The following is a 16317-nucleotide window of genomic DNA, read 5'->3' on the forward strand; positions in this document are numbered from 1 at the left end:
TCTCCACACCGGTATTACCGAGTATAAACGGTATAAACTTTGAAACTAGGTCAACCGCCACACAAGCATCGGTTTTTAGACCCTTCTCGTCCTTCAGTTGCCGCCAAAGTTCGAAAGCAGCGCCTGGGATTATTCTTGATTTCAGTTTTTCTCTTTCAGCGTTTTTATTATCAATTACTCTCCGAAAAAGAGTTTTCCTTCTCTTTGCTGGTGGTGGTGGTGGTGGTGGGGATGGTGGCGTCTTGTCTGCCATGGAAATTGTCTTCTACTGCTAGGTCCAAATGTGGATTAACTAGTTCCAGTAGCTACCGCAGGATAACAACAAACAGGAGCTTGCTCTGGGTCACGAGCTCTGGGTCACGAGTACTGCACGAAGGGGTCGCGCGCGGGGCGCGGGGGAGGGGGAGTGCAGTACGACCGTTTGATTGACGTACTTACTGTCCAATGCAACTCGGTGGCAATGGAAATGATTGGCTGGAGTTTTTCGAGCCCTGCCCGTTCCACAGATGATTGACTTGTTTAATTTTCATGTCAGTACTTCTAACTCAGTGGCTGTAAGCGGGTTATGATAAGGATTTCAAGTAATTTTGCAAAAATGGCCAAAAAAGCAAATCACCTATACAACCTTTAAGTGCTCCTGTGGGTTCCACAAGGTAGGTGAAATGATTTACTAATTGATTGTTTGCTGGTTTGTTTGTTTGTTTTTTCCTCTGGTGGGCTTCAGTGATTTTGCAGTAATGCCTCTGATGTTTTCAAAGCCTGTTTGCTTTTTATTGATTTTCTTTTAACATGTCAGAATAAACACTATTCAATGCATCATTCTATTTTGTGGATATATTTATTGAACAATATGTATCTGTACCATTCTGGAGAAAACTAGTATAGTAGTGTAGGATTCTTAGTTGCATGTAGCATAGCATGGCCCCCTTTTTGTAACCCCCCCCCCCCCCCCCCCCCCCCAGCCAGCAGATCTGTCATCAGGCGCTGCTGGGTCTAGTGAGGCAGGAGGAGTTAAGACGGACGAGGCAGGGAGCACGGAGGTAGGGAGAGGAGAGACAGAGGCAGGTAGAGGAGGCACAGAGGCAGCGAGAGGAGGCACAGAGGCAGCGAGAGGAGGCACAGAGGCAGCGAGAGGAGGAGAGACAGAGGCAGCGAGAGGAGGAGAGACAGAGGCAGCGAGAGGAGGAGAGACAGAGGCAGCGAGAGGAGGAGACACAGAGGCAGCGAGAGGAGACGCAGAAGCAGGAGAGGGAGTGCAGTGCTGCCTGTGCAACCTGCATGTGGAGGGAGACCGGTTCACCCAGCACCTGTCGGACCACCACACGGAGGAGCAGTGTGGTACCTGTGGGGCCAAGGTGCAGGGTACTGTTGGTCTTTTGAACCACATCGAAGTGGTTCACTATGCCTTCAGGGTACCATCAAAGCCGTCTCTGCCCCCTTCTTCATCCTGCTCTGCCGCGCCACACCACACGGCAGCTCCACCACCTGCAGCACACTTCAGGGTACCATCAAAGCCGTCTCTGCCCCCTTCTTCATCCTGCTCTGCCGCGCCACACCACACGGCAGCTCCACCACCTGCAGCACACTTCAGCGTACCATCAAAGCCGTCTCTGCCCCCTTCTTCATTCTGCTCTGCCGCGCCACACCACATGGCAGCTCCACCACCTGCAGCACACTTCAGCGTACCATCAAAGCCGTCTCTGCCCCCTTCTTCATCCTGCTCCGCTGCGCCACACCACACGGCAGCTCCACCACCTGCAGCACAGAGGGTCTACTGGAAAGGTTTCCTGCCTGACCAGTTCAGAAGGGTGATCCAGGAAGCCGATCAGGTCTGGGTTTCCAAATGCTTGTATGAGCCTACAGGCCAACTAAAGCAAAAGATCCAGGCCTGCTGGTTTCACCCTCCACTGGAGCCCAAACCACCCCCTCCTGAGCCTGGCTGGTACTTCCGGCAGAGGCTGTTTATCTGGGCACCGATGAGGATGTGGGGGATCCCCTCAAAGAGCCCCCAGTGTTCCTCAAAGATGAACAGCTCCGGGATTTACCGGAAGGTAAGGGAGGTGATCGACGTGGATAGCCGCTATTATCTTGTGGGAGCGGACTATCCACGTTGCTGCAGGTGCTCGCAGCCGGTCTGCCCATGGAGCTGCGACATGCTCTCGCAGCTGGATGTGGCACACAGGAGCCTGTTTCCCGCTGTCCTCACAACACAGCTGGCTCTGGATAGGAAAGTGATGACCTTCCTGAAGCCGAGGACCAGCGGGAACAGTTCCTCCTACCTCCAGTCTGCCATAGAGGAAGGTCACAGCGAGGAGTGGGCACGGCAGACCATCCGCTACCTGGCTGACTGCGAGCTGCACAAAAAGATGGCTACATTTGTCCCCACTGCAGCCATATACCCTCCTCCACCACCCTTCAGGCCCCTTCCACTCGCCCAGTGGTTTGAGACCGTCCACTCCAACGACATCCTCAGCCACGTGGAGGAGATGAAGGGTGTGATCACTTCAACCTATGGGAGAATCCTGAAAATGGACTCCACAAAGAAGGTGAGGGTTTCAACAGTAGAAAAATATACAAAATTGTATAATTACAACCAAACAGGAAATTGGTTTACTTCATAGTGCTTGTGTTTGTTTTACAGGTCACCAATAAGCTGGCTGGTGCAATCGGGGACAGTGCCGCCTGGATGTCGAACATCGGCAACGAGTTTGGCCAGGTGTTGAACTCTGTGCTGACGACGGGTGAAGGTGCAGGGTTAGAGGAGTTGTGCCAGGGCGTCGTCACCCGGTATAGGAATGCGGGCCAACCTGAACCTGAGGCCATCTATGTTGATCGGGACTGCTGCAGCCAGTCAGGTGTGTGAAAATTGCTCTCTCACTCACACACAGACACACAGACACAGACACAGACACAGACACAGACACAGACACACACACACACACACACACACACACACACACACACACACACACACACACACACACACACACACACACACACACACACACACACACACACACACCCACACTTACTCACTCACTAACACACACACAAACACACTGTTGGTAGCATTTGTATTAAATGTATTTATTTAATACCAATGCTACTTTGGGGAGAAGTGTCAGGCAATTGGGAGTAACCACACAAAGGTGTTGTGGTCTATGGTATTAAGAATGGTTGTTTTTCACAGGTGTGTCTGCAGTGGCGAAACTCTTTCGCCCATGGAGGTCTGCAGTGCGCCTGGATAGCTTCCATTTTATGAGGCGCTTTAACTGCGGCCTCACAACCGAACACCACCCTCTCTATGGCACTTTTTGTGCCAAGCTTTCCGCCTGCATTTTTCTCTGGGACCAGGAGGATGTGCAACGCCTGAAGGAGGCCAAGAGAGCGGAGTGGAAGAGCAGCCACAGCGGACATACTCCCACTGACGACCAGCTCATGGCCACCATCAGCTCAGCTGAAATGAAGAGGCACTGCAGGAGGAGGACGCGTGGAGTGGAGGAGATGCAGAGCAGTATTTCAGGGCTCCTGGAATCAGTGTGGGAGCTCACAGACACCACAGGGCTGCGTCTGGTGAGCCATGACAGCATGCGCCACGTGTGGGAAGTACAGCAGAAGCACCTGGAGTGCCTCCAAGACCCTGCAGGTGTTGCACTCTACACAAAGGTGGGGACACTCCAGAAGGGCGGCAAGGAGCTGGACATCCTTAGGTGTGGTAGGGGGTCCTCCTCCCTGGAGAGTTTCCACCGGCACCAGTGTGCTTTCATTCCAGGTACATTTGCATGTGTTGTGATTATTCAAAATAGCACAATTACCACTGACGGGTATTCATATGTATTCACTTTACAATAACGGTTGACTGGACAGTGTTTTGTTTCTTAGGCAGGCGGTGCAATGCGGTGCACATGCAAATGTACATGCTGGAGGGTATATCAAGGTGGAACATGGGCCGGGCCAAGGAGGCAGTAGATGTGGAGGGGGCCTCCACCCTAAGAAGCTTTGATGTTCGGTTGATGTCCCACCTTAACAACCTAAGCCAGCGTGTGCATGGTTGTGCTCTGGTGCCAGAGTTCACCCTTCCTGGGAAACCTACTGGTAAGAGAGATCTCAGAGCAACACTGGTTGCCCGGAGTATTACATCCCCTCCTCTTTTTCTGCAAAGATTGTGCTATTCATGTAGGAGATGGATGTATGTACAGTATGTATGTCCTTTCTTTATCTTTGTGTTTATGCTGGTTACAGCGAACGCATAGCCGTGGAATATTTATTGGAGCAGACCAATAGAGGCGACCTGCTGGCTCCATCACAGGCCTCCATCTCAGAAATCCCCTTGCCGGTGCTGGAGGAGGAGGAGGAGGAGGAAGATGATGCCATCAGCATGCCTGCCATCAGCATGCCTGCCATCAGCATGCCTGCCTCTGTCACAGAGGTCAATAACATACAATAAGATAAATGAATGTAAAATTAGCATTGCTCACATATTAGAAACAAGAGTGTACATTTATTTGCTTGTTTTTTCTTTTTCTCTCATCACTTTTCAGACCAGCCAATGTGATTCGAGGGGCGTTCCGGGGTGGGACGCAGTAGATTCCCTTGCTGCCCACCTACCCGCATTAAACCGCACCATCACGGCCTTGTCAGCCAAGGAGGAGGCGGACATAGTTCGCCTGTACGCGGCTTTACATGCGATGGATCGGAAACCTTCAAGGTACAAAATAGTAATTATTATTATTATTACACCAAAATTAAACATACATTCCATGGAATGAATTAAGCATATGGATGTCTCTTTCACCATTCAGGTACACCCAGAAGGCAAAGAAGAAATCGCATGCGTCAGGAGGACCATGGAGAGCGCCGAGGAAGCCGAGTGGCTCTGCTCTTGGACAGCAGGCGGCAGAGAGGTGCTTGACCACAATTTGATATCATTTTATGAAATGTATTTATTATGTGTAGATTATTTTATTGAAATCCCTGTTGACATTGTCACTTGGTTCTTCATGACTTTATATCCTTGTTCACAGTACATATCATATCATCCTTCTCTCCCACAGGCTGTACATGACTCATGGCCAAGCAGCCCAGGACCCCGAAGTTCACAGGGTCTGTGAGTGTGTCTGCCTCAGACTCTTAAAAGAGTTTGAGCAGTCACGCAACAGGCCAAAGGACACAAAGGGGAAAACAATGCCCATCCCTCAGTCCATTGTAAGCGTGTACAGCCACATCAAACAGCTGCTGGAGGACAGCAGGGTTGTCTGTGATGACACAGACCTGGTTCTGGTGCCAGTAAACAACACCACAGTCTCTTCATGGTATGTGTTATTTCATTTACCTTTCCCATACAGTCAAGACAGTTTATAAAGATTTAACCTCAAGAAAAACCTCCACCTGCATGCTGGTTAGAAAATATGTAATAACCTTAGGGAGGGAGGATAGGCTTACATAAAATAATGAATGTTTGTGTTGTAGGCTGCTTAGGAGGGATAAAAGGAAGGACAGGGACATGCTGCTGCAAGGCACTGTACTGCCCAAACAGGTGCACCTGGCAGAGGAGCCTCTCCCTGCTCTGAACACCCTTCCGGCTGCCCCTGTGCAACATGCACATGGGGCAATGACATTTGAGGAGCCTGAAAATCATGAGGGGGAAGCTTTCCCCCGCCAGCGCACTCTAACGGCGAACAAGCCTCCGCCATCTCCACCTCCCCAGTTCCCTCCACAATTTGGGCCACTTCCTCCATTTCCTCATCTTCCCCCATATCCGCACTTTCCATTTCCATATCCTCATGCACCTCCACTTCCTCATGCTCCTCCATTTTACATTTCTACTCCATATCCTCATGCTCCTCCATATGCTCCTCCATATCCTCATGCTCCTCCATATGCTCCTCCATATCCTCATGCTCCTCCATTTCATGCTCCTCCACTTCCTCAAGCTCCTCCATTTCCTAATTCCCTATCTCCTGATGCTCCTCCATCCCAGCCAAGGCAACGCGCCTGGAGGCTCAATAAAGCTGCCCAGGAGGATGAGGAGCTTACGTCAAGGGGGGATCCGGCACGGAAGAGGCTGAGAAAAGAAAACTACCACTATACCTGCAAGGGGTGCGGTCAGGCCAAAAATAAGGTCACTGGACACACCCAGCTGAAGGGGCGGTGGTATTGTCCTGCCTCAGGAATGACCCTGGAAGAGTGGAGGAATAGTGTGTAGTTGCTGTCTTTCTGTCTGTCTCTCTCTCTGTTGTTTGTCTCTGTCTCTCTGTCTGTCTCTCTGTTGTTCGTCTCTGTCGTTAAAATAAAGTATAATAATTGTATTTGAGCCAAGAACAGCCTTCACGTCTTTATTTCATTTCCTCTTGAATACCAGGACAGTGAGTGTCATCCATAATTGAATGTGACTGTTAAAACTAAAGCCAGTCAGAATCAGAATAAGCTTTATTGCCAGGAAGGTTTGCATCAACCAGGAATTCTTTGTGGGTAAGTTGGTGCAGGACATGTAATTGCACAACAAACAGTCAACATAAGATAAATAAGACATATAGTATAACCATATATAAAAAGAAAGAATGTACAGAAAGTGTATGTGCAATTTGTAAAGATAATTGTGTGTTACTGTAACACAAGGGCTTTTTATGTTAATTAAGTGTGTAGTGGAGGAGTCCGTGTGTGTATCTGGGGGGGGGGACACGTGACTCGAGAACAAGCGAAGATGCAAGCGATATCACCAGAGCCCAGGTACGAATCCTGCAAAAGACATGAAAATTAAAGTGATGATACTGTGTGTAACCAATGTTGAAAAGATACGAGAGGGGATAAAAAATGATATAGTGCATGTTTTCCTCCTTTTTTCTCCTTTTCTTTCTCTCTTTCCCCCCCTCTTTCCTCTCTCTTTTTCCCTTTCCCCCCGGCCGGGCAGACCCTTTTGCCCCTTTTTTGGCCGAGTGGTTAAGGTGATGGACTGCTAATCCATTGTGCTCTGCACGCGTGGGTTCGAATCCCATCCTCATCGTTTGCACCATTCTTACATAAGTACATCGTCTTCCATTTCATGGAAAAAAGTACAATGAATCAAGGACGTTTTGCACTATTTTCCTTTCATTTATATGAATTGTAGCCTAGAGCACAACCTTAACTGCCAAAAAATACAGACACTGATCTTGAAAGTTCTCATTCGCTAAAGCAAGAGTCTTGTTCATTCTCTATGGTCTGAACCACGGTTAAATATTTCAGTTCCGCCAAAATGTAGTCTAGAGCACAATATTTACCGAAAAGAAAACAGAGACACTGATTTCTAAAGTCCTGAATCCCTGTGGCATTCGAAAAAACATACCAATGCATTGGCCGGGAATCGAACCCGGGTCAACTGCTTGGAAGGCAGCTATGCTCACCACTATACCACCAATGCCACAATGACATAAATTATACTCGGTATATCGAACCCAAACTCAAATCTCGCTGGAACTGTTCAATTTGTAATTTTCACTTATATTTAGTTTAAAGAACGGTTGCACAGTCTACTGAAACAGTATATGATGAACTGGTTCCATGGTGTAATGGTTAGCACTCTGGACTCTGAATCCAGCGATCCGAGTTCAAGTCTCGGTGGAACCTATTAGGGCAGTGTAGCATCAGACGACGGCTCTACGCTGTGTCCCTCATCCATTTTTCCAACACCGAGACTTTAAACACTTTTTCAAAAATTCTCTCTTGCCCATATTTAGTCTCGACCACATTTCGGTAAAAAAAAAAGTATTTTAGAGGTTGCTAAGCTGATGGGGTGGCCGTACCTGTCAGTTTCTGGACTGTCTCCGAGGTCCTAACACATTACAAAAGGTCCGAACAATTCCGAACGAGGTCCGAACACATTCCGAACGAGGTCCGAACACATTCCGAACGAGATCAAAGAGTTTCAAACGAGGTCCGAACGAGGTCCGAACAAGGTCCGAACACTGTCCGAACACTGATTCCGAATTGTGTCACGTGACCGAGGAGGCGTGGTTATCGCTTTAGAGTCGCAGCAGAGCTATAGAGAGATATATGTACAACTCTGAAGTCGCAGCCATTCTTTTCCACCGCATCACTACAGACTCGGGAAAAAGGTTTGGAAACTTGATTAATACTTGCATTTGCGATTGCATTTCTCGTCCCGGCAGCATGATATTCAACTTTGTATTTCAACTTTCTTGTTACCTGGCCACTTGGCCGCCACTTTTCTAACGGAGCTTCTGACTGCTGTGCATACTAAAACTGTGTGGCTACGGCCAGCAGTGTGGGGATATTGGCGATATGAAAGAATCAGAAGACCAATAATAACTTATTTATTTGCCGTTTAATGATGTCTTGTGATGTGAAATAATTGTGCCAGGGTTCGTCCCCTCCGGTAATGGACCCTCGTTATATGTTGGGGCAGAGTGCAGATGTGTCCAGACATGCTTATGACATGCTTGTGCCAAGTTTAATTATTAACAATAATAAAACAGTACTGCAAAACATACCTACTACGGCCAGCAGTGTGGGGATATTGGCGATATGATAGAATCAGAAGACCAATAATAACTTATTTATTTGCCGTTTAATGATGTCTTGTGATGTGAAATAATTGTGCCAGGGTTCGTCCCCTCCGGTAATGGAGCCTCGTTATATGTTGGGGCAGAGTGCAGATGTGTCCAGACATGATTATGACATGCTTGTGCCAAGTTTAATTATTAACAATAATAAAACAGTACTGCAAAACATACCTACCTACCTACATAAATACACACACACACACACACACACACACACACACACACACACACACACACACACACACACACACACACACACACACACACACACACACACACACACACATTATAATAATTTCCTCCACTCTGTCTGTCTGTACACACACATAGCCTAGCTCGACATTAACCTGTTTTATATTTAATGTTCGCAGATGACTAAGACAGGAAAGCCAGACAGCTACTGGAGGGACCTCTGTATAAAATATGCCCAGGGCCTTTACCGCTTCTCGACTGGCAAACGGCCAGGGGCCAAGAAATGGAAAAAGGCCTTGGAGAACATCGATGCTTGCCCCCTGCAGAGCCATAGTGGTAGTAAGGATCTGTTCGGGAGAAGCCTTCAGTGCTCCTGTGGCTTCCACAAGGTATGTGAAATTATTTTCCCCCTGTGGGTTCCACAAGGTAAGTGAGTTATTTACTAATTGATTGTTTACAGGTTTGCTTGTTTCTTCCTCTGGTGGGCTTCAGTGATTTTGCAGTAATGCCTGATGTATTTTAACAACTGGAGAAAACTAGTAGTGTAGGATTCTTAGATGTATGTACCATGGCCTCTCTTTGTGAACCCCCCCCCAGCCAGCAGATCTGTCATCAGGAGCTGGGTCCAGTGAGGCAGGAGTAGTTGAGACGGAGGCAGGGCGAGTCCGAGTCGGCTCAGAGGCAGGAAGAGGAGACACGGATGCAGGGGGAGCCCGGTCCCACACAGAGGCAGAGGCAGGGAGAGGAGACAAGGAGGCAGGGAGAAGAGACACAGAGACAAGGAGAGGAGTCACGGATGCAGGGGGAGCCCAGTCCCACACAGAGGCAGAGGCAGGGAGAGGAGACAAGGAGGCAGGGAGAAGAGACACAGAGACAAGGAGAGGAGTCACGGATGCAGGGGGAGCCCAGTCCCACACCGAGGCAGAGGCAGGGAGAGGAGACAAGGAGGCAGGGAGAAGAGACACAGAGACAAGGAGAGGAGTCACGGATGCAGGGGGAGCCCGGTCCCACAAAGAGGCAGAGGCAGAGAGAGGAGACAAGGAGGCAGGGCCATCAGTGGCAGGACAGGAATTGCAGTGCTACGGGTGCAACCAGCTTGTGGAGGCAGCACATTTTTCAGAGCACCTGTCTGACCACCATACTGAGGAGACGTGTGACACCTGTGGGGCCAAGGTGGAGGGTACTGTTGGTCTTTTGAACCATATTCAACAGGTTCACTATGCAGGATTCGTTATGCCATCGATGCAAAAGCCAACAGTCCTAACATCGAAGCCAACGCCATCACCACCGAAGCCCACACTACTACCACCGAGGCCAACTCCATCTCTGCTCCCTCCTTCAAATAGCTGTGCCGCGCCATACCACACTGCAACTCCACCTAAACCAACTCCAGTAGTTTGGAAAGGTTTTCTTCCCGATCAGTTTCGGAAAGTCATCCAACCGGCAGATCAGGTGTGGATTGCCAAGTGTCTATATGAGCCTACAGGTCAGCTCAAGCAGAAATTTGAAGCCTGCTGGTTTCACCCCCCACTGGAGCCCAAACCCTCTCGTCCTGAGCCTGGGTGGTACCACCGGCAGAGGCTGTTCATCTGGGCACCCATGAGGATGTGGGGGATTTCCTTAAAATGCCCAAAATGTTCCGGGAAAATGAACAGCTCCGGCATATACAGAAAGGTCAGGGAGGTGATCGATGTGGATAGCCGCTATTACCTAGTGGGAGGGGACTATCCACGTTGCAGCAAGTGTTTGAACCCTTCCCTCTTAGTCTGCCCATGGAGCCAGGATATTCTGTCCCAGTTGGATGTGGCACACAGGAGCCTGTTCCCCGCTGTCCTCACCACCCAGCTGGCTCTTGACAGGAAAGCAGTGACTTTCCTCAAGCCAAGGACCAGTGGAAACAGTTCCTCCTACGTCCAGTCTGCGATGGAAGAAGCGCACAGTGAGGAGTGGGCACGGCAGACCATCCGCTACCTCTCGGACTGTGAGCGGCACAAGAAGATGGCTACCTTCATCCCCTCTGCAGCTGTCTATCTTCCTCCACCAACCTTCAGGCCCCTTCCACTTGCTCAATGGTTTGAGACGGTCCACTCCAACGACATTCTCAGCCATCTGGATGAGATGAAGGGAGTGATCACTTCAACCTATGGTAGAATTCTGAAAATGGATTCAACAAAGAAGGTTAGCTTAAAAACTATATAAAATATAACATGTATAATTACAAAACAGGAAATTGGAAGGAAGAAGGAAAAGAAGGAAACTTCTTAGTGCTTGTGTTTGTTTTACAGATCACCAAGAAGCTGGCTGGCGGGATCGGGGACAGTGCGGCATGGATGTCCAATATCGGAAACGAGTTAGGCCAGGTCCTGAACTCTGTTCTGACGTCGGGTGAAGGTGCAGGGTTGGAAGAGTTGTGCCAAGGCGTCGTCACTCGGTACAAGAATGCAGGCCAAGCTGAACCTGAGGCCATCTATGTCGACCGAGACTGCTGCAGCCAGTCAGGTGGGTGAAAATCACACACACTCACACACACAAACGCAATTGGGAATTTGCTTAATCATGGTGTAACCACACACAGGGTTAGGTTGGTCTATGTAATTATGCTGTTTTTTACAGGCGTGTCTTCAGTGGCTAAGCTGTTTCACCCATGGCAAACTACAGTGCGCTTGGACAGCTTCCACTTCATGAGGCGCTTTAACTGCGGCCTCACAACAGAACACCACCCTCTGTATGGTATTTTCTGTGCCAAGCTTTCCTCCTGCATTTTTGCATGGGACCAGGAGGATGTGCAACGCCTGAAGGAGGCCAAGAGAGAAGAGTGGAGGAGCAGCCACAGCGGGCATACTCCCACTGAGGAGCAGCTCATGGCCACCATCAGTCCAGGCGAACTGAAGAGGCACTGCAGGAGGAGGACCCGTGGAGTGGAGGAGACGCGGGGCATGATCTCAGGGCTGCTGGAATCAGTGTGGGAGCTGACGGACACCACAGGGCTGCGTCTGGTGAGCCATGACAGCATGCGCCATGTCTGGGAAGTGCAGCAGAAGCACCTGGAGTGCCTCCAAGACCCTGCAGGTGTGGCACTGTACACGAAGGTGGGGACACTCCAGAAGGGCGGCAAAGAGCTGGACGTCCTAAGGTGTGGTAGGGGGTCCTCCTCCCTGGAGAGTTTTCACAAACACCAGTGCGCTTTTATTCCAGGTACATTTCTTTTTTTAATGTTCTTTTCTGTTAGGACAGAGAATGTGTTGTAATTATTCAAAATAACAAAATGACCACTGTTGGGTATTCATGTGTATTCACTTTACAATAATGGTTGACTAAACATAGTATTTATTGTTCCTTAGGCTGGCGGTGCAATGCTGTTCACACACAGATGTACATGCTGGAGGGAGTATCGAGGTGGAACATGGGCCGGGCCAAGGAGGCAGTAGATGTGGAGGGGGCCTCAACCCTCAGAAGCTTTGATGTCCGCTTGATGTCCCACCTCAGCAACTTAAGCCAGCGCGTTCTTGGTTCCACTCTGGTGCCAGAGTTCACTCCACCCGGGAAACCTACTAGTAAGAGAGATCTCAGAGCAACACTGATTGACCAGAGTATTACATCCCCTCCTCCTCTTTTTCTTAGGCACCCCCCCTATTCAGAGGACATGCATTTCTGTTGCGCGAAGATTGTGCTATTCATGTAAGAGATGGATGTGTGTATGTATGTCCTTTCTTCATCTTTGTGTTTTTACTGGTTACAGGCGAGCGCATAGCAGTGGAGTATTTATTGGCCCAGACCAACAGAGGTGACCTGCTGGCTCCAAATCAGGTCCCTGAGGTCCCCTCGCAGGTACTTGAGGAGGAGGATGAGCCGGATGACACCATCAGCATGACTGACATTCTGTGCCAGTCAGCTGCGATAGGGGCTGGTGATCCTCCAGGTGCTGTGGTGGGTGACGCTGAACCCGGACCCCTCGTCACACAGGTCAATAACACTTTCTATAACACCTTACTCAAAAACACAAAATTTGACCGAAGTAAATGTGGTTACAGGTCTTCAAAATCCCCTTGCAGGTGCAGGTGCTTGAGGCGGAGGAGGAGGCAGATGACACCATCAGCATGACTGATCACACAGGTGATCCTCCAGGTGCTGTGGAGGATGACGATGAACCCGGACCCCTCGTCACAGAGGTCAATAACACTTTCTGTAACGCCTTACTCAAAAACACAATATTTAACTGACGTAAATGTGGTTACATTTTAATAAGATAAATGAATGTAAAATCAGCATTGCTCACATATTAGAAACAAGAGTGTACATTTATTTGCTTGGTTTTTCTTTTTCTCACTTATCAATTTTCAGACCAGCCAATGTGACTCAAGGGGCGTTGTGGGATGGGATGCGGTTGCTAACCTGGCAGGCTACCTAGTTGGCTTGAATCGCACCATCACTGCCTTGTCAATGAAGGAGGAAGAGGACATAGTCCAGCTATATACAGCTCTCCATGACATGGACAAGAAGCATTCAAGGTACAAAATAGTAATTATTTTGTACACCAGAATTAAACATACATTCCATGGAATGAATGAAGAATATGGATGTCTCTTTCACCGTTTAGCTACACCCAGAAGGCTAGGAAAAAAGGACAGGCATCAGGAGGACCATGGAGAGCACCGAGGAGGCCGAGTGGCTCTGCTCCGGGACAGCAGGCGGCAGAGAGGTGCTTGACCACAATTTGCTATCATTTTGGTTCAATACAAATCATTGATTAAGAGACAGCACATGTCACTGTGAAAAGTATTTATTAAGTGTTAACTTAATAAATAAAGTTAAATACTTTATTGCAATCCCTATTGACATTGTTACTTGGTTGTTCACGACTTTACATCCTTGTTCACAGTCCAGATCATATCATACTTCTTTCCCACAGACTATACATGACTCACGGCCAAGCAGCCCAGGATCCCGAACACCACAGGGTCAGTGAGTGTGTCTGCCTCAGACTGGCCAAGGAGTTCGAGCAGTCCCGCAACAGGCCGAAGGACACGAGGGGGAAAACCCTGCCCATCCCTCAGTCAATTGTGAGCGTCTACAGCCACATTAGACAGCTGCTGGAGGACAGCAGGGTTATCGTGGTCCAGACGGCGCTGGCTCTGGTGCCGGTGAACAACACCACGGTCTCTGCATGGTATGTGTTGTTTCATTTACCTTCCCCATACAGCCAAGACAGTATGTAAATATTTAACCTCAAGAAAAACCTTCACCTGCATGCTTGTTAGAAAACATGTAATACACAGTATGTAATAACCTTTGGGAGGGAGGATAGGCTTACACATATAAAATAATGAATGTTTGTCTTGTAGGCTGCTTAGGAGGGACAAGAGGAAGGACAGGAACATGCTGCTGCAGGGCAATGTTCTCCCTCAACAGCTATACCTGGCCAAGGAGCCTCTCCCTTCATCAAACACTCTCCCGGCTGCCCCTGTGCAACATGCACATGAGATGACATTTGACGAGCCCGAAAACCGTGAGGGGGAAGCTTTCCCCCGCCAGCGCACTCTAACGGCAAACAAGTCTAATGTCATCTCTCCGCCACCTCCACCTCCTCAGTTCCATCCACAATTTGGGCCAGCTCCTCCTTTTTCATATGCTCCCCCATTTCCCCACTTTCCATTTCCCCATGCTCCTCCTTATCCGTATGCTCCCCCCTATCCGCACATTCCATTCACCCATGCCCCTCCTATGCCGCATGCTCCCCCATTTCCATCTGCACATGATCCTCCTTTACCTCAGGCTCCTCCATGTCAAGCTCCTCCAGAGTGCCTTCCAGGTGCCCAGCCAAGGCAACGTACCTGGAGGCTGAACAAAGCTGCCCATGAGGATGAGGATCTAATGGCAAGGGGGGAACCGCCACGGAAGAGGCTGACGAAGGAGAAGTACCACTACACCTGCAAGAAGTGTGGCCAGGACAAAAACAAAAAAACCGGACACACCCAGCTGAAGGGGCGGTGGTACTGTCCAGAGTCAGGACAGACCCTGGATGACTGGAGGAAGAGTGTAGGCCTTTAGTCACCATTACTTGTCTCTCTCTCTGTTGTTTGTCGGTCTGTCTCTGTGTTGTTCGTGTCTGTCTCCCTGTGTGATCCCGACCAAGGCCTCGTAAGCCAGGCCGGTAAGTATTCTTTTTTTTGGATACGCCCACACCTGGTCCACTAGTTGGGTGTTAACCTGGTGTGTGTGTGTGTGTGTGTGTGTGTGTGTGTGTGTGTGTGTGTGTGTGTGTGTGTGTGTGTGTGTGTGTGTGTGTGTGTGTATTCTGTGTATTCTGTGTATTCTGTTACAATAAAGTTCAATCATTTTATTTGAGCCTTCGCGTTTTTATTTAATTTCCTCTTGAATAACAGGACAGTGACAGTGTCATCCATTGAATGTGATTGTGAAAACCAAAGCCAGAATCATTTACATTGACATTGATTCACAAAACCCAACATCTTTACTGCTCAATTTGAAATTAGTTTTATTCACTTGTGCTGCACAGATGTAGTCTCTCAAATAATTGAGGTTACCATAAAAAAGGAGGAGAAACATGATGGGGGGTGTTATTCACAGTTATAGACTGTTAATACTGTTGTAACTTTAAATGTAGCATATGATATTTTGGGTTAATTGAATATTGTATTATATTCATTTCATCATATTAAATGCATTCATGTGCATTATTGCATAATAACAGTGTTATGACTTTGGTGATTTGTATGGAAAATTGAGTTTGTGTGTTAAAAATGACTGCGCTACCCAAATTGCATTGCATGTATACTTCCGGAATGCGCTACGAGACGAGAGAGCAAGCGGAGATGCAAATGATATTGCCACAGCATCGGTACGATTCCCGCAAGAGACATGAAAATTAAAGTGATGATAAACCTTGCAATGAGTGCAGAACTGTGTGTAAACATTGTTGAGAAGATAAGAGAGTAGATAAAAAAAATATATAGTGTACGTTCTCCTCCTTTTTTCCTCCTTTTCTTTCTCTCTTTCCCCCCCTCTTTCCCCTCTCTTTTTCCCTTTCCCCCCCGCCGGGCAGACCCTTTTGCCCCATTTTTGGCCGAGTGGTTAAGGTGATGGACTGCTAATCCATTGTGCTCTGCACGCGTGGGTTCGAATCCCATCCTCATCGTTTGCACCATTCTTACATAAGTACATCGTCTTCCATTTCATGGAAAAAAGTACAATGAATCAAGGACGTTTTGCACTATTTTCCTTTCATTTCAATTAATTGTGGCCAAGAGCACAACCTTTACTGCCAAAAAATACAGACACTGATCTTGAAAGTTCTCATTCGCTAAAGCAAGAGTCTTGTTCATTCTCTATGGTCTGAACCACGGTTAAATATTTCAGTTCCGCCAAAATGTAGTCTGGAGCACAATATTTACCGAAAAGAAAACAGAGACACTGATTTCTAAAGTCCTGAATCCCTGTGGCATTCGAAAAAGCATACCAATGCATTGGCCGGGAATCAAACCCGGGTCAACTGCTTGGAAGGCAGCTATGCTCACCACTATACCACCAATGCCACAATGACATA

At 48.4% G+C, this 16317-nt stretch overlaps 3 protein-coding genes and 2 non-coding genes across 5 annotated transcripts; 4 read left to right on the forward strand and 1 right to left on the reverse strand.

Annotated features, from left to right (window-relative positions):
- Positions 1-2017: 2017 nt before the first annotated feature.
- LOC115548571 (uncharacterized) lies at positions 2018-3852 on the forward strand. Its single transcript, XM_030363315.1, has 2 exons — positions 2018-2855; positions 3191-3852. The coding sequence occupies exons 1-2, from the start codon at positions 2687-2689 to the stop codon at positions 3850-3852; spliced, it is 831 nt and encodes a 276-aa protein (XP_030219175.1). The 5' UTR covers positions 2018-2686.
- Positions 3853-4554: 702 nt separating this feature from the next.
- LOC115549588 (E3 ubiquitin-protein ligase Hakai-like) lies at positions 4555-6358 on the forward strand. The gene is made up of 4 exons (XM_030364889.1): positions 4555-4708; positions 4803-4904; positions 5055-5312; positions 5470-6358. The coding sequence occupies exons 1-4, from the start codon at positions 4689-4691 to the stop codon at positions 6203-6205; spliced, it is 1116 nt and encodes a 371-aa protein (XP_030220749.1). The 5' UTR covers positions 4555-4688; the 3' UTR covers positions 6206-6358.
- A 969-nt stretch (positions 6359-7327) lies between these two features.
- Positions 7328-7399, reverse strand: trnag-ucc (transfer RNA glycine (anticodon UCC)). The gene has a single exon. It is a non-coding gene; the product is annotated as a tRNA-Gly (tRNA).
- Positions 7400-7533: 134 nt separating this feature from the next.
- Positions 7534-7605, forward strand: trnaq-cug (transfer RNA glutamine (anticodon CUG)). The gene has a single exon. It is a non-coding gene; the product is annotated as a tRNA-Gln (tRNA).
- Positions 7606-7971: 366 nt separating this feature from the next.
- On the forward strand, positions 7972-15021 carry LOC115549566 (uncharacterized). Its single transcript, XM_030364838.1, has 11 exons — positions 7972-8093; positions 8933-10931; positions 11039-11252; positions 11367-11948; positions 12095-12307; positions 12493-12716; positions 12806-12922; positions 13095-13261; positions 13351-13452; positions 13663-13920; positions 14096-15021. Exons 2-11 carry the CDS (start codon positions 9987-9989, stop codon positions 14799-14801), a joined length of 3528 nt encoding a protein of 1175 aa, XP_030220698.1. The 5' UTR covers positions 7972-8093; positions 8933-9986; the 3' UTR covers positions 14802-15021.
- Positions 15022-16317: the final 1296 nt, after the last annotated feature.

This window comes from Gadus morhua, chromosome 8 (genome assembly GCF_902167405.1).
Source record: "Gadus morhua chromosome 8, gadMor3.0, whole genome shotgun sequence".
NCBI classification, from domain to species: Eukaryota; Metazoa; Chordata; class Actinopteri; order Gadiformes; family Gadidae; genus Gadus; species Gadus morhua.